Source organism: Dama dama, chromosome 1, assembly GCF_033118175.1.
Source record: "Dama dama isolate Ldn47 chromosome 1, ASM3311817v1, whole genome shotgun sequence".
Classification (NCBI taxonomy): Eukaryota; Metazoa; Chordata; class Mammalia; order Artiodactyla; family Cervidae; genus Dama; species Dama dama.
The window spans coordinates 22,570,737-22,596,159 of record NC_083681.1 but is presented as its reverse complement, the minus strand read 5'-3'; the positions used below and the strand labels follow the sequence as shown (position 1 = coordinate 22,596,159).

General features: G+C 42.5%; 1 protein-coding gene across 1 annotated transcript in view; it reads right to left on the bottom strand.

Moving 5' to 3' along the window:
* Nucleotides 1-2,278: 2,278 nt before the first annotated feature.
* The window catches only part of POU2AF2 (POU class 2 homeobox associating factor 2), a 38,789-nt gene continuing 15,644 nt past the window's right edge, over nucleotides 2,279-25,423 (bottom strand). The window contains exons 3-5 of the mRNA XM_061144439.1: nucleotides 6,748-6,790; nucleotides 4,129-4,427; nucleotides 2,279-3,031 (exon numbers count right to left, since the gene is read on the bottom strand). Coding sequence (XP_061000422.1) covers nucleotides 2,630-3,031; nucleotides 4,129-4,427; nucleotides 6,748-6,790 — 744 coding nt within the window. The 3' untranslated portion in view covers nucleotides 2,279-2,629. The remainder of the gene's footprint in view (nucleotides 3,032-4,128; nucleotides 4,428-6,747; nucleotides 6,791-25,423) is intronic.

The following is a 25,423-nucleotide window of genomic DNA, read 5'->3' as shown; positions in this document are numbered from 1 at the left end:
AGAAGAGCAGGTTTAATAAGGAGAGGGAAAGGAGAAGGTGTATTTTTTTTTTTTTTTTGACATCGTGTGTTATTACAAAAAGGTACAGTTAAGTCTCTGGCATGCTCTAGGAAACAGAGAGTACTTGAATGGGAAATGGAATAGGGAAATAGAATTAACTTCCCTGACATAAGTTTATATCTTGGTCTCACTTTTTAACAAGTATTGTAAATTCCCAGTGCAATAAAACAGAATTAAATTAAAATACATACAGTATAGCAATACACTGGCAAGCTAAAGAGAATTCTTAAAAATTATTTCCTGTTTGGAATTATTACTACCATTCCCCACTCCCCTTGACCTTTTAGACTGGAGAACTGGAAAGGGTACTAAACAGCATATGGGCTGGTGTGTGTCTCCTTTTTTATTAATTAAATTTCCCCAACACTATGAAAGGACTTGGGTGCTCTAAGAAGGATGTAGACACCACTGGTCACTGAGCTCTACTTATCTGAGAGCCAGGTTGTGAGAAGAAGAACATGACAGGTGAGCAGAAAGCAGCAAACCAAGAGAAATAAGCATGCCTAATATTTAATGTTATAATCAAATAAAAATTAAAGTTACAGGAACATATACTTATGATTTACACATACATTTATAATTACTGTGTTGTGTGCTACTTAGTAACACATAGAAGCGGTAGATGATTGTAGTGATTATCAATTTTATACAGTCAGTCTAGAAAAGTGACTTTAAGACCCTTCCTTGTGAAGACTCCCGCACCTCCAGGGATGGCCAGATCTCCTTCTGATGTGGGGCTTGTCGTCCAGGTATGAGTGAGGCTGGATGACAGATGGCTCTGCCAAAGACACTGGCAATCAGGACTAAGTTCTCCAGTTTTATCAGACTTCAGAAGGGCAGCTCCCTCTCCCATTGTAGAAGTTACCCCCTTCCACGGTAGCTCAGGGTGAATATTGAGCAAAGTAAAGATTAGACTGTGGGAAGGAGTGTGGGAGGCTGGTGACCTGGGAGAGTGCGGTCCAACAGCTAGGGACCACCAGTGCTCCTTCCATCAACGTCTGTTCCTCTGAGGATGCTCTCCCAGAAGTGGGATGAAGGGTATGAGTAAAAGAGGCTCCTATTCAAGCATTTCTGTGGGGATGCCACAAATCAGGAGTGTGTTTGCTGAACCAGAATATACTCTTGAACACCCAGAGAAGGAGGAACATCAATTATTCACTTCTAAGTGTGAATTAATATCCATTTTTTACTTTCTAGACTTCTAAACAGAGTGTGGGACCCTGTCACAGAGAATGCGATGGAAACTGTTTTGAGTGGCTTTGGGCCCCCAGGAGATGGAGGGAAAAAGCATTGGATTAGGAGAAACCTGAAGGGTTAGAAAAATGTGGTGAAGGGAATAAAGAAAGGAAGGTGGCGAGAAGACGAAAGGAAGATTCTGGGTGTAACTTGTGGAGCTTGACACAGGCTATGCAAAGTTAAAGTGCGTGCAGGGTGTTTATGATGGGCTTGGCCTGCAGACCGGCAGGTACATGGTGGGAATTACTGTGAGAGCTTAACTGGCAAAGGAATCCAAACCAATCAGACTTATATGAGACAGACTGATGCTTCAAATGTCAGTTTCTTCATTTATACAAAGCAAGACCTATATATTTTTGACCAGTGAGCCACCAACAAGGTCTCTCTTCAAATAGGAGCTGTGTGTACACCTGAAAGTATGTCCTTCTTCAGAGGCCCTTTGCTTCTGGCAATCTGCAGCCTGTTTTTTCTTGTCGACAGTCCAGGCCTTCTGTCTGCGTTTTCCTTATAATGCATGCGTTCTTATTTGATTATAGAATGTCCATTTCACTAATCTGCTCTGATGACTGCTGGTGTATTCCATCAGAGAAACAATATCTAGCTTAACTGATCAAAGAGGCCATTGGTCAAAGAAAGTTTTTGGCCTTTATTGTTTTTTGGATTAGCCTAATTTTTGGACATCCTTGGCTTCAGTGCAGAGTCAAAACCATATAGTTATGAAGTCATAGTGTCCTGGCTTCATCCTACTTTAATGACAATAAAGCATTTTTTGTGGCATCACATTTGTTACTTGCCAGTTATTATTTGTTATTTGCAAGTCACTGTAAGGAGAGAAATGTATATAATACTTCACACTTTATAAAGTCACATGGTATAAAGTGCATTTTGTTTTATGCACCCTAATCTATTTGATACCCTATGCATTATCTTTTATTGAGGAACATACACAGTACATAACTAAGAAAAATTAGACAGGGAAATCAGTATGTTTTATGAGCTGCATAAAGTTTTTAATGTAATTTAAGGAAAACTATCAGTGCTAAAATGATACTTCAAAGATAACAGAAGTTGCAGAACACAATGGGTTATTAAATTCCCCCCAAAACCTCACTGTCAGGCTGTCTATCTAGATATGGTCCCCGACACACGGAATTCACATTGTGGTGTGTTTCAGTGGGGTTATGGTGGGTGGATCACAAAGAAATGCCGTCATCTATTAACAAAGGGTGGCACAACGGCTTGTCCTGAAAACCCACTTCTGAAAGAACGGCCACACCACAACAGTCTGTGAAGACAGAGAACTGACTTCAAGTACAGAAGTCCTCTGGTGCCCTCAGTAAGCCCTGCGGCACTCGTATGCCCCCCATGCCAGGCTCCCGTCTTCTTTGCTCCACGGAGAAGTGTCCTGGAGGGCAGAGGTGTCTGCCCCCTCGTCTGGGGAGAAGGGCCCCACCTTGGGCGGTGGGTCATTGGACATCGTCATGAAAGAGGTGAAAGGGTAGGGGGCCGGGGTGGGGTACCCCTGCGTGTGGTACAGATCCTCCAGCGCATGCAGTGAGTAGGACTGAACCCCAGTGAGGGGCCCCCCGCAGCCGGCGCTCCTGTGCTGGGCGACACCTCCCGACTCCAGCTGGGAGAGGCAGCCGGTGTTGGGTGCCAAGCTCTGCAGGGCATCGGCCGGCACGGGGTCTGGCTGGCTGAGGCCTTCGGGCACCGTCTGCTCCCACGAGTCCCTCTAAGGAGGATGGAAAGGTCACTGGGGTTAGTCCCTAGGTGATGGTCTGACGGGGACACATTTCCTTCCCGACACGGGGGCTGCTGGCCTGGGTCTTCCAAAGCCTGCTTTGCAAGCACAGCCTCCCGGTGCTGCCCAAGGCCTCCTTACAGGCGGCCTCTCCTCTGCTGTGGGACAGTGAACCTTCTAGTGCCTTTCTCTAGAATTAAGTGTGTGTGTAAATAGAGTCTTTTCCCCAGAAAACATTAAAAGAGTAAATGTGAAAATAATAAAATGAACATTTAGGCAGCATTTCATCTACCCCTGGAAGGAGAAGCCTCTAAATTACAGGGTGGGCTTCTAAGGGGGCTGGGAAGGCTACCCTACCCCCAGGGAGCAAAGACCTGGAGCCTCATAGGTTGGGGGCTGGAAAGGTTTAGGTTTGATTCAATGCTAGGCCACTTACTAGCTTCCTGCCTCTGAGTGCCTCACTTGGTTCATCTGTAAAATGGGGCTTTAATAACTGTACCCTGAGTTGTTGCCAATATTAAATGAACTTGTGCACATAATTTCCACTCTCTGGAGGCCTGTTTGGTCTAAAACCCCAGGCCCACAGATTCATTCCTTTGTGGTCGCAGGCTTTACAGCTTTGTATAAAAAGGTGATTCGTCTTCTTTCTTATAGACTCATGTCGGGAAGGACTGCGAGAGGAGAAGGTTCCAAAGGGGAGAAATACCGTGGGAGCGGGAGGAGCGAAGGGGAAGGAGAGAGGCGTCCTGGTGCACCTGCCCCGGGCACGGCCTCGCTGGGTCTGCGAGGTAGGTCAGTGCTTGTTCCCCAAGCGCTGGCGGAACAACGGGGGAACATCCGGGGGAATCCTTAGAGTGTTAACACGGTGGCTGAGTCCCGTCCTATGCAGTCGTCCTGCCCCGACCCCTGCATAGACACAGCCTCCTACCGCGTGGCTGGCACAAATCCCCGAGGAGGGCTCTCTGGGCGTGGATCCTGGCCTCTCCCGGGGCGAGCAGACCCTTGGCTGCTGGGCGCACGGGCTGCCCAGGGCCGCGGGAACCCCGACCTTGGTGACCCCCTAAACTAAGCCTCTGCTTAGTACTCACCAGCATGAAGTGTGCGGGGTCGCTGGGGAAGGGCGGCGGCAGGAGCGGCGGCAGGGGCGAGGCGCTGAACAGGGTGCCGCTGTTGGGGGTCAGGGCCGTGGGGCGGTGGTCCCCGTACGGCTCCGGGAAGTAGGGGTCCAGCAGGGCCGCGTGGCCCTGCCCTGCTGAGGACTCGCAGCCAAAGGGCTTGGCCCCGCTTGACGTGCAGGCGTCGTTGGCAAACTGCTTGGTGTTGTGAAAGTCCGGGTCGGAGAGGAAGGATCTCCTGACACCATAGTACCCTGACATCACCGGTGAGCCTGTTGCCAAGGGGAAAACAGACGGGCAAATGTTTCCCTGGAGGAAGTCAAGGCGTATCTATGGCAGCTGGGTCTTTCCACGTGTGGCATGGTGTTTCTAACTCAGAACTGACGCCAACGCCAACATTTAAATAGATAGATGGCTTGAAAAGCATTCAATAGAGCGGCATTACCGCTTTTAAGTACTCTGGACCCCCAAACTGATAGGTTTCAGGTTCGAGCTGCCTTTGGTAATGAGCTCACTTTACATGGAGATATTACTGCCCAGTGTCTCTCACATACACATTTTTTTGGGTACACCTTCTGTCTGCGAGGCGCTCTACTAGGTAGCGGCTGGGCCAAAGAGGAAAGGACAAGAACCCCCTGGCATTTGCTGTTATCTAATGAAGCATCTTTTTCACAGCTTCTGAGCCTCGTCCCCATAGATTAAGAGGCTGTTTCTGGGGCATACTATGTGAGGTTCAGTTTCTCTAGATAAGGTGACACTGACCTCACCCCGAATCAGAGGCAAGTTGTACTCTTCTTTTGATTTTTGTACACTGACGGTGACTCGCGCCTAGCAGGCAACGGAAAATGGTTTGCCTTGTTTTGCTTCTGCGAAGCCAAGTTAGAGGACCACGGAAAACGTTTTCTGGCTTTGAAGAGTCTGGTGTTATTTGCTGCCCTCTCGTGGCCAGTTTGAGTCCCCACTCAACTCCCCTGGGCCCTGCAAGCTTGAGAAGGGAAATCCTGGCACAGAAAGCCCCTCTTGGTGGAAACCTGGAGAGGCCGAAACTAAGACTCTGCTTTAAGGGAAGGCCAGCGAAATAGTCCCAGAGGAGAAGAGATGTGTTTGCTAAACGTTTTCTGAACTTGTAGCTCAGTTGTATCAGGGCACCCTCTATTAGGACGTGTTCAGGAGCATAGACTCAAGGACTGTAAAACAGATTTTTTTCCCCCAGCTGGTGTTGGGTGTGATCCAGTTAGCTCAGACCTACTCTCTTAGCCACAGACGAGTTGGGCTGGGAGGAAGTTGTAGGTGCTTGTCTTTCCTACTTTCCACGATCGCAGTGGACTGCTTCTGAGCTTTGTCTCTGCCCACCCTGCCCACTCTTCTGCAGGGAGAGAAGACAGACTCATCAAGACCCTCCTCCTTGTTACCCTGACTCAGTCATAGGCGACTCTCCAGACACAGCACTTAGACCCCTGCTACCCAAGGCGGTACATTGTATTGTTCTCAGTACTCTCTTGTCTGAGCGTAGTCCTCTTTCCCGTTGACCCACCAGCCCTACGCGGGCAGAACTTAGATCTTATACATTTTCTGTAAACCCAGTAGTATAATACTATGTGCAACAATTCATGTAAATTTATTCATTCATTCAAAAGAAATCAAAATTCCTTGCAGAAACTTAACAGCACAATTCCACTCACTCTATTTCCATCTTAAATTCTATAGCCCCCGAATTCTAATCTGCTCATGAATTTGAAAGCTGCTGTTAGAGGTTTCATCATAAGCATACTTCTCTGAAAAAAATACCTGTGCCCGTGAAAATCAATATCAAAAATAAGCTTTTGTTTCATGCCGTGAATCTATATCCACTGTAGTGGTTAAGGCTGCGAACAGCAAGGAGACTAAGTAAAAAAGGCTACCAGGCTCTCCTGTCTGCATTTCCAATTTCCAAATAGAAAACCGCAGAGAAAGAATCCTTTGCTGTTTAAACATGTATTTTTTCCTCCTTAAAAAGAGGAAGAGCCATTCCAGATAATGAGAGAGGCTGCAGAAAGTTTCTTCTGTAGAATGGAGCAGATACAGCCAAATTCCAATGACAGTAAATATGATTGGGAAACAGGGCATAGAGACATTCAGACATGCGGGATCTTCTCCTGCTCTAATTTCTTTCCCTTATCCAGCTCTGAAGATGACCCAAATTAGTGGGAAAACCTATGCCACTTCTGAGTTTGGAAGTGGAATTCTCCAGGCAAGAATACTGGAGTGGGTTGCTGTTCTCTTCTCCAGGGGATCTTCCTAACCCAGGGTTTGAACCGGGGCCTCCTGCATCGCAGGCATATTCTTTACAATTTGAGCCACCAGGGAAACTGTAAAAACTGGATGAAGGGCCTAATTGCTATTATTGCTTTTGCCCAAAAAGCTTATACTGGACAGAACTCATTCCAAATTCAGGAACGGCTGCCATGAGGTCTGATTTTACATTTTAAAAATAAGTATTTCAGAGCACCAAAATGTTCAAAGTCTTGTAAGGCATCTATGGAAGAATGGAAGCCTAAATGCCTGATTTACTTCAAAGGGAGGGAATCGACCCCCTTGAACTGCAATACTTACCTGGCACTGGGCCAAATGGAGACTGAGTGGAACCGACACTGCCCTGGAAGAAAGAGGGGCATGCATGTTTTATTCTTTTAAAGAATTTTAATTGGCAGATAATTGCTTTACAATACTGTGATGGTTTTTGCCATACATGAAAATGAATCGGCCGTAGGCATGCATGTGTCCCCTCCCTCTTCCCTCCTCCCTCCCCACCCTGCCACTCCAGGTTGTCTTTAGTTGCAAGTTTGAACTTAAAGATTAAGAATACATTTCACAAATTTTATTTTCTACTGCTAAGAAACTGAGAGTTGACAACAAGTTGAATACAAGTACCAGAAAACGAACTTCTACAAGGGACAGAAAGAAATCAAAGTTTTAGATTCTGGTAAACATGCCAAAAAACATAGACTACGTGAAAGGAAATCATTTATCCTTTTTTTTTTCCCTCTACTGTTTGCGTTAATGAAAGTGAAATTTGCTTAGTCATCTCCAACTGTTTGCAACCCCACGGAATATACAGTTTATGGAATTCTCCAGGCCAGGATACTGGAGTGGGTAGCCTTTCCCTTCTCCAGGGGATCTCCCAACCCAGGGATTGAACCCAGGTCTCCCACATTGCAGGTGGATTCTTTACCAGCTGAGCCACAATATCCTTCCACATATCCTTCCACAATATGTATCAGTGATTTATATAAATGGGCTATGGACTTCCCAGGTGGCGCTAGTGGTAAAGAACCCGCCTGCCAATGTGAAAGACATGGGAGATGCAGGTTTGATCCCTGGGTTGGGAAGATCCCCTGGAGAAGGGCATGGCAACCCACTCACTCCAGTATTCTTGCCTGGAGAATCCCATGGACAGAGGAGCCTGGCGGGCTCCAGTCCACAGGGTTGCAAAGACGACTGAAGCAACTTAGCACGCATATGACACACATGTTTATATAGGTACATACATACACAAATAAGGTTGTATTTGGTGTTACCATTGAATGGCCCCCTTTTAAACTGGCTGCCTCCCTGTAGAATGGACGTTTCACTAAGGGTAGAAACCTTGACTGTGACTTGTTCTCTGCATCCAGAACAGGGAGTGATTCAAAGTAGACACAATAAAAACATGTGGAATAAAAATAGCAGTTTAATGAGCATAGCAGGTTGAGGATGTTGAATTATTGTCTCCTGGAAAGATATATTGAAGTCATAATTACCAGTACCTGTGAATGTGAACTTATTTGGAAACAGGATCTTTGAAGCAGTAACTAATTAATTTAAAACGAATTTACTCTGAAGGCTTGTGGGCCCTAAATCTAATATGACTGGTGTCCTCATAAGAAGAGCGGAGACAAACACAGACGCAGAGGGGAGAAGGCAGTCTGAAGAAAGAGACAGAAATTTGAGAGCTACAGTTTCAAGCTAAGGGCCACTAAGGTTTGCCAACAACCTTCAGAAGCTGGGGAGGGGGGGTTTTCCCAGTAGCTCAGCACTAAAGAATCTGCCTGCAATGCAGGAGATCCAGGAGGCGAGGGTTTGATCCCGGGGTTGGGAAGATCCCTTGGAGGAGGGCATGAAAACCCACTCCAGTATTCTTGCCTGGAGAATTCCATGGACAGAGGAGTCTGGCGGGCTACAGTCCATGGGGTCTCAAAGAGTTGGACATGAATGAAGCAACTAGGCACCCAAGCGCCTACGCCAGAAGCGAGGAAGAGGCAGACAAGGGTGTACCCCTAAAGCCTTCAGAGGAACTGGCCCTCCTGACAACTCGATTTTGGACTTCTAGCCTCCAGATCTGTAAGAAAATAAATTGTTTTTTTAAGTTGCTTAGCTTGCGGTAATTTGTTACTGAGCCTTAGGCATGCCCTAATACAGGGCATGATTGATGATGAAGCAGAATTCACTGCAGTGTGAGAAGGGGCCCTGTAGGAGTAAGATGGGATGAGGTGGAAACTTAAGCTGTATTAGGGATGGGGTGGGGAACACGTCCTGGAGGAGGAGATGCTCAAGCTGACTGCTGAAGGAAGGGTATCCAGGTGTGTCGAGTCTTAAAATGCCAATTCTGGCTCCAAGATGCCCAGGAACAAACTAAGTGGAAAATGTAGCTGTAAAAGTGAACAGGTATCAACATCCACTTTTTCGGATTTGAGTTCTTAGTCCTGTCCTGACCCTGATAATCCTACAGACTCTCAAGCGTTGGAGGGATTTTATAGAGTCTTATTCACCCGGCACTCAGTGCCGAAATCCTCTCCAATGTTATTAACCCTGGGTGCATTCAGCCTTTAGTGATGGAGAACTCAGCACCCTCTGAGAAAGCCAATTTCTTCTTTGGCAACTTCTGTTACAAAGTAGGATGAAAATAGTCTTGAACTTACTTCTAATCTCCTTGGTCCATACCGAATAAGTTAAACCCTTCTTCCATAAATAGCTCTTCAAATATCTGAGAGTAACCCATCATTTCCCAACTGTCTTAATCAGACTGGGCTGATATAACAAACACCATAGACTTTGTGGCTTAAACAAGAAACACTTCTCCCAGTTATGGAGGCTGGAAGTTTGAGATCAGGGTGCCAGCATGGTTGAGTTCTTTGGGGGGCCTTCATCCTGGTTTGCAGATGGCTGTTTGCTTGCACTGCCTTCATGCGCCACAAAGAGAGATCATCTTTCCCATGTGTCTCTTCTTATAGGAGCACCAGTCCCATTCATGTGGCTAAACCCTCCTGACTTCATTACCTCCCCAAAGGCCCCCCCCATCTTAAAATACCATCATACTGGGGACCAAGGCTTTAACATATGAATTACGGAAGAAGGGGGTGAGGTATACAAGGCTTCCATCCATAGGACTAAATTGGAATTTTATCTTCTCTAGGGAAATACCCACCAAGTGGCAAGTTTTATTTTCTTGGGCTCCAAAATCCCTGAGGATGGTGATTGCAGCCGTGAAATTAAAAGACGCTTCCTCCTTGGAAGGAAAGCTATGAAAAACCTAGACAGCATATTAAAGAGCAGAGACACCATTTTGCCGACAGAGGTCTGGATAGCCAAAGCTATGGTTTTTCCAGTAGTCATGTACAAGATGTGAGAGTTGGACCATAAAGAATGCTGAGCACTGAAGAATTGTTGCTTTTGAACTCTGGTGCTGGAGAAGACTCTTGAGAGTCCCTTGGACTGCAAGGAGATCCGACCAGCCAATACTAAAAGAAAATCGCCCCTGAATGTTTGTTGAAAGGACTGATGCTGAAGCTGAAGCTCCAATACTTTGGCCAGCTGATGTGAAGAACTGACTTATTGGAAAAGACCCTGATGTTGGGAAAGATTGAAGGCGGGAGGAGAAGGGGACGACACAGGATGAGATGGTTGGGGGGCATCACTCAATGGACATGAGTTTGAGCAAACTCTGGGAGATAGTGGAGGACAGGGAAGCCTGGCGTGCTGCAGTCCATGGGGTCGCAAAGAGTGGGACACGACTGAGCGTCAGACATGGCTTAGCGACTGAACAATAGCCACTCAGAGGTAGCACGGTATTTGAAAGTGCAGACTTTGGAATGAGTGTCTATATTTGAATCCTGGCTCTGCCTCTTGTTTGCTATGTGATCTTAGGCACATGATGATTAAATATGATCTTATATGTCATGCACTGAGAATAGTTCCTGGTTTTGAGTAAGGAGGGCATAGGTATTAGCTATTATCACTCAGATGCATTTTTACGTTTCTTCAAATCTATGGTTTATTCCTATAAACACGTCTCCATGTCTGATGTTAAAGTTTTTTAAAAAATTATTTTACTGATGTAGAGTTGATTTACAATGTTGTGTTAACTTCTATTGTAGAGCAAAATGATTCAGTTATACACATTCTTTTTCCTATTTTTTTCCATTATGGTTTATTACAGGACATTGAATATAGTTCCCTGTGCTACACAGTAGGATTGTTTTTAAAATTTTACAAAATATCCATTCTATTTATAGTAGTTTGCCTCCATTAATCCCAAACTTCTTAGTAGGTGAACAATATGTGTGGGGTCCAAGGTGAGTGTAGGTCAGGATGCTGTGATGTCTTGTACGGGAAGGAAAGGAGGTGGTGATTAATTAGAGAAGAGCTTGTGTTGGGACACATTTTCCCATGTTGCCAGGGCCCATGTTATCTAGTGTTTCCCTCTGCTCTCCAGCTCTTTCTGGCTGGGTCTCTCCTCAAAGGCCCACGCCAGGGCCCGTTCCCTCTGCCTCTTGCCTCAGCTTCCGTCCCTGGGGAAGCAGAGTGTGGCAGGGTGGTAGCCGTCCTGGGCGCTGCCTTGGGGGGTGTCCTGTTGCCTTTTTGCCTCCGTTTCTGTCTGCCTGCTCCCCTTAAACTGCTCTGGCCAAGGCTGGGGCCAGGAGGGAGGCTTCCTGTGAAAGGCGGGGTGCATGTCCAGCTGGACAGACAGAATATGAGCACGTCTCAGTAATGCACCAGCATCAGCCGGCCCGGCCCTGGCCTCGGCCTGAAGCGTGAGCGAAGGTTACCCTGGGCTCACGCAGTCCCTGCAGCGTCTGCCACCACCAATGCCACCGCCAATCTCCCTCCATCCCTTTTCCTTCTGCCCAGTTTTACTTATTACTGTGGAATTGCCAGCCCTGTACCCCCAATCCAGTTTTAATACCTGAAGAACTTTCATAATGACTAGGCTAATTGATTTTATTTGTTACTTGATGAAAAGAAGCCTCTTGTGTTCATTTCCCCTACATAATTTTGCCCTTTACCTGCTGTGGAAATTAAACACTATTTCCATTCTTTATGGGCAGTCATAAAATTTTACCTTGCGCGTATTTAACAAAGCCTACAAAGAGTATCTTAAGCCTCCCACTGACAGACAAGACCCTTAGGACATTAACTCTTTTTGCTCCTCTCCTAATGTGCATGAGTATGTCATTTCTTGAATTTTTAGCTTAAACCTCCACAAATTAAACATGATTATTTTCATCATCATTTTGCCAAGTAAATATGTATTAGAATTACTACATGTTTACCATTTTCTTTGCTTATCTGTCCTCCAAACTTTTTTCTAGATTCATTGTCCTTCTTCTGAAAGAAACCTTTAGAAAATCCCTTTCCTGTAGGTGGTGGTGGTTTAGCCTCTAAGTCGTGTCTGACTCTTTATGACCCTATGGACTGTAGCCCAGTAGGATCCTCTATCCATGAGATTTCCCAGGCAAGAATACTGGAGTGGGTTGCCATTTCCTTCCCCAGGGGATCTTCCCGACCCAAGGATTGAACCCGTGTCTCTTGCATTGCAGGCAAGTTCTTTATTGACTGAACCATCTGGAAAGTCGGTGTTGGTGGCAACTTCCAGCTTTTATGTAACTGAAAATATAATTCCTTTTGCCTTTGTACTTAAAAGATACTATTTCTGGATTCACAATTGTAACTTTACAAGTATTCTTCTCTCAGCACTTTAAAGATTTCACTTCACTGTCTTGTGTCTTCCATGATTGCTGTTGAGAAGTTTGTTATTAACCTTACAGATATTCTATGTAACAATCTATCTTTCTTTTCTGACTACCCTTTAAAGTATACTCCCTTTGGTTTTAAGATTTTTCAGCTTCACCTCCTTTTATCTTGAGATAGATTTTTAAAATGTATTCTGATTGTATAGGATGTGCTTCATGTGACTGGGGATGCATGTCTTTTGGAAAAGTTTCAACCATCTTTTACTTAAATATTATCTTGTCTGTATTATCTGTATTCTCTCCTTCTGAGTCTTCGATGTTTGTTAAATCTTTTACTTTTATCCTCAATAAATTCTCAGCTTCTCTTTACTTTCCCTTTATCCATGATTCTATGTTCTATGTTTTGGAACAGTTTGGCATAGATTTCTTCAGCTCTATATCCAGTTCACTAATTCTGTCTTCAACAGCAGCTAATTTGCTGTTTAACTCATGCATTGATTTCTTTTAGTATCAATGATTAGATATTTTTTCAGTCCTAGGAATTCTATTTGATCTATTAAAAATATTGGTTGGTATTTTGTTGAGTGTTCACTATTTATTATTATTATTTCTGTTTTAAAATTTTGTATTTGGTTATGCTAATACCAAAATTCTCCAAAAGTCCTGGGAATTTGTTTATGCTCTCATTCCTAGTGATTTGTTTCCTTATGCATTTGGTAATCTTTGATTGAAACATGTATCTGGGTTGACCTTAACCTGTGAAAATCTGAGTTCCTAACATGAGGTTGGGTTTCTCCAGAAGATTTATGCTTATATTTCTTGGGAAGCAGCTCCCTTCCAGGTTCCCCAGTCCTAGGTTTAGCTACCCCAAACTTAGCAAAACTAGCTCAAGGACCAGTCAGTCTTCACATAGAAAGCTAGTGTGGGCCCCTGTCCTCTGGGGACTCTGCCTTTCCAGTGTGATCATCTTCTCATCATTCAGTGTCTTTATTTCTGCTCAAACATTTCCCCTCCCTTCCATGTCAACCCTCAAATCACCCCACCAAACCCCTTAGTTTTACTGGTTTCCCTTATATCCTACCAGCTCAACAAATCAGCAAAAAATATTTATGCAGGATCCAGTTTTTTTGTGGGTTTAATCTTCCCACCTCCAGACCATTGACTCTGCCTGAAACAAAATCACATCCCTAAGGATTAAAAACAGAAGTAGATGCTGTCCTGTCTTTCACACACCAGATTTAAAAAAATTTTTTCTATGACTTCCAACATTTTCCAGCAGAGATATGAGTTATAATAAAATTCATAAGCACATACTTGTAGAAATTTTATAAGCACACATTTAGGCACGTGACCAAATATGTTATATTACTATCTCACTTAATTATCAAACCACCCCAGAAGGTAAGTAGTATTATTTTCATCTTAATGATGAGGAAATTGAAATAGAGAATAACTCAGGTTCCTCTGCAGATAGGGTTGTTGCTGGTAATAATGGTATGATTTCAGGGTTTGTTTCTTTTATTTAAAAAAATTTTTTTTTTATTGGAGTGTAGTTGATTTATAACATTGTGTTAGTTTCAGGTATATAGCAAAGTGATTCAGTTATAGATATACATATATCCACTCTTTTTAAGATTCTTTTCTCATATAGGCCATTATGGAGTGTTGAGTAGAATTCCCTGTGCTATACCGTAGGTTCTTAGTAGTTATCTATTTTATATATAGTAATGTGTATATGTCAGTCCCAATCTCCCTATTCATCCCTCCCCCACCCCTTGTGAACCGTAATTTGTTTTCTACATTTGTGACTCTACTTCTGTTCAAAACTTATTTCATAACTACCACACCAGACTGCCTTCCAGGAGTTTTAATAACTGGAAAATAGAAGTGGGAAAACATCATAGTTTAAAAATGTAGGATAAAGGAGACTTAGGATATTCAGCATTACTGACTCAATGGACCTGAGTTTGAGCAAGCTCTGAGAGTTGGTGACAGACAGGGAAGCCTGGTGTGCTGCAGTCCATGGGGTCTCAAAGAGTCGGAAACGACTGAGTGACTGAACTGAACTGAGGACATTCAGAGAAACCAAGTAATTAAATAAATGCTCACAAAGAAGATTCAGTGGGATTTATATTTCTCTGTGTTTGTGTGTGTATATATACACACACTTCCATATCTATATCTATCTATCTATACATTTTTAGCCTTCAGTGAGTATTCCATTTTGGGGGGAGGAGTTCAAATTAGTTAAGGCATAATTACGTACAATGCAATTTCCAACTTGTAAGCATATGATTTGATCAATTTTGACCATTTCAAAAAGCTCCTATATGATCTCCCCCATTGTGGTATAAAACATTTCCACATAATTAATTATTTATAGCTATAATCAGTGCTTATAGTGACCTGTGAAATATTTAGATTGGATAAGTCATATAAAAGGCAATGATAGCACACAACTTTTGTTCATCTCACAGAACATAGAAGAGTTCTAAAAGGCCTATGTTGGGATCAGGAAGGGTTTCACTGGACTGATTTCAGAGCTGGTATCCCAGATTCATATGTTGAAAAAGAACAGCCTAAGACATGAGCCTTAGATACGCACTAGGTATCTTTGCCCATGTGAAGGGAAAACACATTTCTTTTTACCTTGTTCAAGATATTATATTCATTCAGTTGCATCTCACCATATGAATTCTTTAGAAATAATATTGAAATTAATATTGAAAAGCCCATAACTTTTGACCAAACAAGATGGTATATAATTTTTATTTTGCATACAGCAAACAACAGGATCTTGCAATGCCAGGTAGCCAAATTTAGAGGTTTACATTTGAATGAAATTTGCCAGTGTGCAACTTCCTGTAGCTAACACAGTAGCCTCACAGCTGCCCTGAAAGCCCCTCCATGAAAATGAGTTAATTTGAACTAATAGGTCACCATGATAGTAAAGTGATAAGATCAGGAGTTTCCCTTTACTACATTCATTGTCATTTTTATGACCCTATACTATTTTTAGGTGCAGCCTGAAAATTGAAAGACCATGTGAGATGTACTAAAGAAGAGGGCTGCAAGGCGTGTAAGATTTTTCACGATATATATTTTAAAAATTCCGACTATATAGCTTGAAAGTGTCTCTTTAAACTCGAAGATATTGCTGCTGCTGCTAAGTCGCGTCAGTCGTGTCCGACTCTTCATGACCCCATGGACTGTAGCCGACCAGGCTCCTCCGTCCATGGGATTTCCCAGGCAAGATTACTGGCGTGGGTTGCCATTGTCTTCCCTGAAGATATTGCTGCTAATGCTTAAATAAAAACCATAGCCTCTGCTGAATGGCTGGGATTCCTTTCAAAGGTATTCACAGTATATTTAATTTCTCACTGTCATCATATTGATGATTGGGAGAGAGGTAGAGATGATGATATACTGAACATTTTAAAACCATATTTTAATATCTGAATTGAGAACAACCATTAGTCACACAATTTTCCTCCAACTTTGAAATGAATGCCAGGTATAACGTTGTTATCCTTTAAATAGGTATCTGTGTTAGGATGGAATACCTTCTTCCTCCACAAGAAAATGGGCATAGAGAATTAGATGCCTTAGCTAATGTGACAAGTATGTAGTAGATCCGGGGCATTCTGATTGGTGTGAACTCTTATGTAGTGACTCAACTATAACAAGCCTGTTCTAATAAGTCTTATTAATTTTGCAAAGTTTGAAAAAGGTTTTGATTTATGAACCAGTTATCTGAGTTACCTAGTAATTTAGCCATAAATATTGATAAAAGAAATACTCCATAATGAATAGGAACTAGAGTTTTAAGCATCTACCATGTGTCAGATGCTTTATGTAATGTTATCTTATTAAAAAGTAGATATTATCATCTCAAGTTTACAAAAGAGGAAACCAAGCATCAGAGAAGTTAAGTAACGTGTCCCAAATTATCTATCTTATAAATTACAGGACGAGGATTTAAACCCAAACTCTCTGATTCTAAGATTTATTCCCCCTCAAGCTCTCAGTGAGGTAACCAGTAGGTTCTGTGCACTAGACCTTCCATCAAACCAAAGATAGCTCCTGGCGCTTCTAACATGCTGAGTACAATGTTGAATGCTTCAGGCACTAGAAAAAATGCAACCAAAGGGCTTAGATTAGGATCTACTTAGGGACACAAGCCATTTGCTACAGATTAAGTATGGCCACAATTACTTTGCAGCTCTTCCCATCAATAAATGGCAGACCTCTACTGGTCTTGAATCTGGGATGGTTTTGTGACTTGTTTTGGCTAGTAGAATATGGACTTGTTTTGGCTAGTAGAATATGGAGGTATTTATCAATACCTCCTTCATGCCAGGCTCTATGCCAGGCACTTTATATATATTAGTATGTGTCTCATCACTTTTAGTAATTAACATTTGTGTACTTTATATACTCTGCATAATGCTAAGTGATTCACATTGTTTCATTAAAGCCTTGCCATTATACCAGTGAAATAGATCACTGTGATTCTAGATTACAGATCGGAAAACTAGCTGGCAGTGTAAAGACCGTCAAGGTCACAGAACTAGTGAGTGACACAGGCTGGATTCTAATAGATCTGCTTGAACTATGCATGTAGAGAGGGGAGGTTAGGGTAGGGATGAGCGTAGCAGTGGCCGTGAGCTGCTGTCCTGAAGGAAGTGACTGAACACTTCACACTGTAGGTGATATATGAATCTTGTTTTGAAGGATGACAGGAAATCAGTAAGCAGGTAGGATAAGGGGTCTCATTGTTGAGGGGCAAAGCAAAGGCTCAAATGTGTGGACAGCATGTCACAGATGTGGAAATATGCAGACAGGAAAGCTGGAGGAAGGAGCAAGTGCCAGGTTATAAAGAGCATTTTTTTGAGCCAGGCTGAAGGAACTTGGACTTTGTCCACTAACAGAAGTTGTTCTTTAGACGGCTATTAGCAGTGTAGACATACTGAGAATGGCATTCTAGGAAATTTAATCTGGGGCTGAAAATGATGGTCAGAAATGGTTGGCGTGGGGAGTGTATGGGCTCCTGGAGCTTCCCAGATCTGTGATACAGGCCCGACGGGCTCTCAGTGGGGCAGGGTTGGGGAGGCCAGCAGGTGACGTTTATATCCACTTCTATTTGGCTTTGTGTTGGAGCCTGGTGAAGGCTGATATTCGCCCTGTGAGTGCTAAGGGCTGCTGGCCACCTGTCCCAGTTGTACCAATTCCCAGGGCTCTTTGTCTCTTTTCTTCTTTATCTCCAGCCTCCCCATTGAGACCCGTGTGTAAAGAGGGGCCTGGCATGTCCCACTCATGCGGCCCTATTTACAGAGGAAAAAACCCTATGTCCTTAAATGATTTAAGAGGTCACTGTATAGGTCCAATCCTAAAGCCTGTAAGAATTTGTGAGGAAGTAATATTGAAACATAGATCTTTAAAAACATTTGCCTTGATTCTATAAAGCCTAGATTATAGAGTATTTATCTCACAAAGAAGAGTTGATTTGGGGCACCTTATCTCCAATATCTCAGGTGACAGAAGGGACTATGCAATTGATATAAGATGGAGACATGTTAGTATGAAGTGCTTTGCCTAATGCCTTCAAACATATAGAGGTAAAATGAAGACTAAAACAGACCTGTTTAAATTTTCTCTTGGGAGAAGGAAATTCACCACAAGAACACTATGCATTTTTGTAATAGTGCATGTAAATAACATAGATTTTGATATTGATTAACTTGGTGCAACAACTTAATTTCTTTATAATAAAATGTCATAGAGAAATTCTGGAAGATTGCACATGACCCTGGGAAGTAGAACAAGTAGGCAGGGAAGGTCAGTAGACTTAAAAAAAAAATTATACTGTTTTATTAAGTTTGAAATTTTACCATGTGTTATTTTTGTAATTGAAACTAGTTAATAAAAATTAAAAACCAGAATTTAGGTCTTGTATCTTTATTGTAGATTTCAAAAATTAAAAAAAAAAAATCTGTGGTTACAACTGTCTTACATTTCTGGTCTATGAACTATTTTATGCCCTTTGGAAAGTAACACTATTATAGAATTCCAAACTTCTGACAGTTTCTTAAAATTTTACTGTTAAAACTTTCCTGCTTGGCACAAAATTATGTCCAGGCTGCCTCTGTGAGAAAGTTATTTCTGTTGCCTGAGTTACAAAATGAAACACATTTTTTTTTCACCTTTGGGTCTTGGCGTGCCTTTGGAATGTTATTTGTATTTATGTATATCAATAGCTAAGTTAGAATGACAGGAGCTACTGGGATGCACATTAATAAATGGTATCGTACAGTTTGGCCAGAACGAAATGTGCAGAACTTCAGCTCTGCCAGATGGACTTGCTATGGCTGTTTCACTGAAAAACTTGATTACTTTTGCAAGCTGAGTAAAAGAATTCACCACCAGGAAATATTTCAAATTTCATGACATTAAAAACAACCACTACAGAACCAATAAGACAGCCAAAAAAAAAAAAAATAAGGTGCTTGTAAAAAGTTTGCCTTTATTAATATTATTAAAAAAAATTTCTGCAATTGTGGAGGAGCAGGTGGTTGGGTGGGGAACATGGACAGCTCTGGAAATGTGGTTCAGTTCTCCAAACAGGCAGGACTGTGGGCTAATTAAAGTCAGACAATGGGCCATTTTGAAAGCTTTAGATAAAACATTCATCCAAATGAATGCCAGGGATATAACATGTACTTCTATATTCAAACATTGGCATTTTGAGTTTACAGGGCATTGCTTGCTGGGAAAATGTTTGTTTCTTTTTAAATTCTTTCTGGGCTCAGAAGGGGGTTAGTTGGCAATGTTAACAAGCAATATGCAAAGCACTGTGCCAGGAAAGTTGCGAAAGGTGTGGGGGAGCATTCCCAGGGTAGACACTGATTCTCTTTATCGATAACCAGACAAACATTACAAATGAATGGATCCTTCTGCTAGCAATTCAGAAAAAAGTAACAAGGGCAAGTGAGATGTACTCCTTAAGGAAAAATCATATTTTTCCTAAGAATTTATACTCAAACATGAAAAGAACAGGTACTTCTAAAAATTTTTTTTAAGTAAGAAAAATAAAACATTAGCAAAGCAGGAAGATACACACTGGGCCATCTGATGACCATATGCTGTGCCCAGGCAAGCAGGAAATTCTTATTAAAGCCAGACTACATTACAGGATGGGTTTATGAGAGTTGAAGAGATGAAAACTAATTTTTATGGTAAATTTTTAGAAATCATAGAAGAGCATGAAGATTTCTTGTAATAGCAGTGGTCCAGATAATTTGCACTTGTGCGTAGTCATTCAGTCATGTCCGACTCTTTGCAACCTCGTGGACTGTAGCCCGCCAGGCACCTCTGTCTGTGGGGGTTCTGCAGGCAAGAATACTGGAGTGGGTTGCCATGTCCTCCTCCAGGGGATCTATCCAACCCAGGGATTGAACCCAGGTCTCCCTCATTGCAGGTGGATTCTTTGCCTTCTGAGTCACCATGGAAGCCCAATTTGCACTTATATTGAGATGCCTCTGACCATGAAATCAACAGAACCTGCCTGTTCTCTGTTCTTGTCTTGATGAGTCCAGAGAGGACTGCAATGGCTGTGATGTCTTCCTTGAGTTTATGTGTGGCCAACCACCTACATTTAAAGCATGGAGGAGGGTGGGAGGACATGGCAACCCATTATTCCTGTTTGGAGAACCCCATGGATAGAGTAGCTTTGAGGGCTGCAGCCCGTATGGTCACGCAGACTCAGACAGGACTGAAGCGACTTAGTACGCATGCACAAATCAGTTTGTGGGCTTATTTATATTCTGCCTCTTCCTTTCACTTAGAATTTTCCTTGCTATTTAATACCACCAATAGAATATCAAAGAGAAATAGCACAATATATATAAATTGCCCAAGTTTTAGGAAACTTTGGAAATTATATCTTGATTATATCTATCTGTCTTTAGCATGGAATTCTAAAAACCACCCAGGAAATGAGATTCTTGGTAGTCTATCTCTCTCCATCTCTTACCATATATTCATAAGAAGATCAGAGAAGGAAATGGCAACCCACTTCACTACTCTTGCCTGAAAAATCCCATGGATGGAGGAGCCTGGTAGGCTGCAGTCCATGGGGTCGTGAAGAATCAGACACGACTGAGTAACTTCACTTTCACTTTTCACTTTCATGCATTGGAGAAGGAAATGGCAACCCACTCCAGAATTCTTGCCTGGAGAATCCCAGGGATGGTGGAGCCTGGTGGGCTGCTGTCTATGGGGTTGCACAGAGTCGGACACGACTGATGCGACTCAGCAGCAGCAGCAGCAGAAGAAGAAGAAGGTAAGAGCAGAAGGAAATTACCCTCCCCTTTCCTTACTAGCTATTTTATTTATTCAGCATATGCATATGATTCTTTAGTGTGTACAACTGTGAGAGAGTGCTGGAACACCATGTAGGTTGGGAGGGCATCTAAGAGGTGAATGACCAGAGTGAACTGGTAAGCTCGGCAGTTCCCTGAGCCTGGGGTCTCTTCCAGCCTTCGGAAAGGAGCTGGGACGGTCTCCTCCTCCTTGAGTGGGAGAGTGGTATATTACCTCCTGTCCCAGGAGCGAGTCATGTGATATCAACCTCTCAGGTCAGGTCGGCAACTTTCAGGAAAAAAATCAGACTTCAGCAGAAGGCAGAGCAGGGTAGCAAGCTTCAGGCAAGAAGAGGAGGTCAGAGTGAAATGGGTTGGCTGAGGCAGACCTAGAGAGCTCAAGAGGAGCAGCAGAAAGGCTTCTGCGAGGTCCTTGTGGACTCTGGCTCCGGAAATGCTTTCCTGTTTTACAGGGAGGGCCAGGTGCCATACAGAGCCCAGGAGAACACGGGTCCAGGAGAGGTGGGGGATGGCTGAGAGGAAGGACACTCTGGTAACAGGTTCTGGGATGGAGCTAGAGATAGGTTCTGGAAGGAAATCAAGTCCAGTTTCTTCCAAGATGTCTGGGTATCAAAGCAGAGGAAGGTCCTGGCTCTGGTTTGCACTGGGTGTGGCATCATCTGAACGGTATACAGAATCACCGCAGGGACAGGCAGCGAGACAGACGTGTGGTTGAGAAGGAGCGAAAGACATGATGGGGCAACGGCCTGTGTGGAGTTTGGAGGGGGAGCTCAGGGCTGAGCGGAGGACCTGAAGCAAAGTGGTTATTTATTTCCAAAGCTCGTCCTTCCTTGGGCCTGAAATATGAACTTTAGAAGGCACTATGGTGGGTAAAATAAAGACTGTGAAGTCCAACAAACCTGGTTTCAAATCTACGCTCCACTGATTCCTACCCAATTCTTAGTTTCCCCATCTGAAAAATAGATATGAGTGTCGCCCTCTTAAAGCTATTGTGCTCCTTATTGATAAGTGAAATTTAGTCTAAAATGAATAAATGAAAATATTTGTGATGTCTTTACTTTGGAGCCTAGAAGAAATGTTAGCTATTATTATTAAGAATTCTTATTTACCCCAAAGAAAACTGAAGGGACAGAAGAGGACTCAGGCCCAGAAGTCACCTCAACTGTTCTATCCGTGCCAGTCTTTGACTAGATGTTTAAGCTAGTGCACTCCGTGTAATTGTTCTTGTGCCTTATGTGATTTTTCTATTGCCTATTTCCCTTGCAAACTCAATTTGCAACTCTAGCTGAACTAGAAGAAAGGAGGTTTATCTTTCTCAGAATAAAGAAGGGATTACAGCTTGGCTTTGGGTAGATCCATCAGGTCGGTGAGTAGGGTGGAGCATGTTCTGGGGTCGGGAAAATCTGGCAAAGCAAGAAGATAAACAGCTGTACCCAGTGGGGAGAAGGGGGACACATCAGAAACACTATGAGTACTGGTCCCCTCCCACCTTTACCATTCATATGATTATATGATCCTTTGTAATTGAGGAAATATAGACTTAAAAAAACAACTTGCTAGATCAGTAAATTGATAACTCATCCTGATCAAAATGCTGAGACTTTTCTTTCTTTCTTCCTGCCATTTGAAGTTGGTGTTTTCATAAAACAGTCATCCATGGTGGTGGTGGATAAGAATAATACTTGATTTGTTATTAGAGACTAGTTATGTTTTTGGATATTTAAGACTGCAGGATGGGAGCTGTTGACTCTATCTTAATGAAAGGCATGAAGCTGAAGCTTCAACTTAGCCATCTCCTCATGTATAATGGGAGCTTTCCTGGTAGCTCAGCTGATAAAGAATCTGCCTACAATGCAAGAGACCTGGGTTCTATTCTTGGGTGGGGAAGATCCCCTGGAAAAGGGATAAGCTACCCATTCCAGTATTCTTGGGCTTCCCTGGTGGCTCAGATGGTAAAGAATCCACTTGCAATGTGGGATCTCTAGGTTGGGAAGATTCCCTGCAGGAGGGCATGTCAACTCACTCCAGTATTCTTTCCTGGAGAATTGCCATGGACAGAGGAGCCTGGTAAGCTACAGTTCATGGGGTTGCAAAGAGTTGGACATGGCTAAGTGACTAAGCATGTGTACACGGGAGGACTGAGTGGTATAATGCTGGTATTGCTGAGTCAGAAGAAAAGTAATGTCGCTAACTGTTGCTTCCATTATTTTGTTGTTTCATTTGCTCACAGTGAATTAATTTTTCGAATCTACAAAAGGCATCCTGTGGCCTTTCTAGAAGCCAATTTATTTATACAGTATTAGAATTTGTAGTAATGATGACAGAAGTATCTATTTCCCGAGGTTGCTGTTCAGAGCGCACCACCACCTATGGATGTCTTCCTTTTCACAGCACACTAACATGACAGATGACATTTATCAAATGCTGCCATGCTCCAGATACTAGGAAAGCCATAAAAGCTGCCATTTTCTGAGCACTTACAACGTGCCATGCACCATGTACCGGCCAGCCAGAGGCTATGGGCATAGAGGGGAGTGTCTGGGATACCTCTGCAGGCAAGACTAGAACTAAATTTTGAAAGGTCACACACCAGGCTGCTTCACTTCTCCACCATTTAGACTAAGTGGGTCCACCCACTGCATATCACAGAGTCTCTCCTCTCCTTCTGGATGGTCACCCCTCCTTGCGTTCTTTTGAACTCTGCCCCTTGTCACTGCCCACCTGAGTTTTCTTCTTTCCCAGCTTAGCTCAAGGCTCATGCTCCTCCAAGAAGTCTTTCAACTTCCCTGACTATGTCTTGCCCACCCTCTTTTCAGCCTCTGTCCTGCTCACTGATGGTCACCGTCCTGTGTTTGGGCTTGGCTACCAAAGCTGTCTTTTAATTTTTAATCACTTATTTCATGCGTAATTCCTTCTCTCAGCTGGGCTGTACATTTCTTCAGTTCAGTGAATTTTTTATATCACTTGAATGCTAATGTTCATTGGATGAAATATTTAATGCTATAGCATTGATTGAACACATACCATGTGCAAAGCCCTTGACACATGTTAGATCTAATGCTTATGATAACTTTGGGAGGCAGATATTATTATCTTCCTTTGACACTAAGATTAAAGTACCTTTACAGTCATCATGCAGTTGGCAAATGGCAGTGCTGGGATTTGCATTCAGGTCATCTGGATCCAGAGTCCAAACTCTTCATCATGCTATGCTGTCTGTGTCTTAGATGAGAAGCCCCTGCAAATATGAGCACTGAGGGTTCTCAGATGACAGAGTGATCTGAAACTTCAGCTCAAGGATGCTGGAATTGGAATATGAGCTGGTTCTCAGAAACTGAGATATATTTCAAACCATAGTGAGATGGGAACATTTGAAATACGAATAGTAAAGAAGTAAGGGGATGGGATAAACTGTTAAAAGTTTGAGTATTAAAATTGAATACTGAAATAGGACCAACCAAATTCTACTTGTATTGACAAGGACAGAGGCCCAGAGAGGAGAGAGGAATTCCTGGAGACCACTGATAGCCAGAAGTGGGGGATTCAAACAGATCGAGGAGGGAGCAATTTCTTTTTTAATGCCAAAGAGAAGTCTCAGAAGTGTTTTCCAAAGTTTCAGGGAAATCAAAGAAACTTTGAGATGCTATAACATGCAATTTTTAATTGCCTATTTCCATTTTTTAATACCTCATGAGAAACTCAAATGCAAATCACAGATACAGACATCATGTTTACACTTGGTGGTAACCGAAACGCGCACGTGACTGGTGCCACAAAACAGCAGCTGGATACAGAACAAAACAAATCTCTAACTAGCAGTCCTGACGGAAAGACAGTTGTTACAGATGGAGCTGGACAATGTGCATCTGTTCGACAGTTAGAGGTCACCGACCTCTCAAGGAAGATCAAACACTTTCATATAATCTATGTTGTAAACGCATTATATGACTTCCATTCACCTTCTGTTCTTCCAGGTTTTTCCATCAGTATGTACTGTTGTCATGCTTCTTTTTTGTGTTTACAATGTTAACTTCCAAAAATAATCAGGAAAGGGTGATTAACGGAGATACCCAGCTGACATTGCAGCCTTATCCTGTATGTTCTTGACGTAGAGATTTTAGCAGCTGATTTAAGTGTAAGGATTCAGGAAAACATGGAAAAAGAAAATAACTGTAACTATTGAGGCTTACTATTTGGAAAGGAGATACTTGAATTTAATATAAAAAGGATCAAATCGAGTGGAAATAGATTTTGGTCTGTGTATGCATATGGTATATAATTCAAGGCTGGTCTAATCCGAATATATTTCTCATTTGGGATATAGCTCCTCAACATTTTTCTCAGTTTGGGTCTTCTAAAAACCACCAGGAGTCATCGTTTGTTTTTCCTCTGGTTTATGTAGAATATTAACTTAAAATCACTTTCACATCTATTTCCTTATTGTTCCTCACTATAGCATTTTGATGAATGAGTAGAACAGGATAACTGCTAGGATGTCCATAAACCAATAAAATAGAGTAAACATCAGACCCTGATTACCCAGTCCATTCTTAACCCCCAACACTGCACTGTATCCCCCATTCTACTACTCAGTTTTAACTCCAAGCTGAGTTCTGTTTCCTATTTAGCAAGTTTAGAATTTTTTTCCCCTCATACAACTGTTGTATATTCAATAATTTTAAATGAACCTTAATCATAGTTTGAGGAAAAATCGATCAGAAAGCTCAATAGCCTGCAAACTGTTCACTGAATTTCAAAACAAAATGAAAAATTATGGCTATTAGATTTATTGCCTCTTCTTTTTAAAAAATTATTTATTTATTTTCGTTTTATTTATTTATTTTAGCCAGGTTTATTTTTTAAATTTGATTAATTTTCAACTGGAGGATAATTATTTAC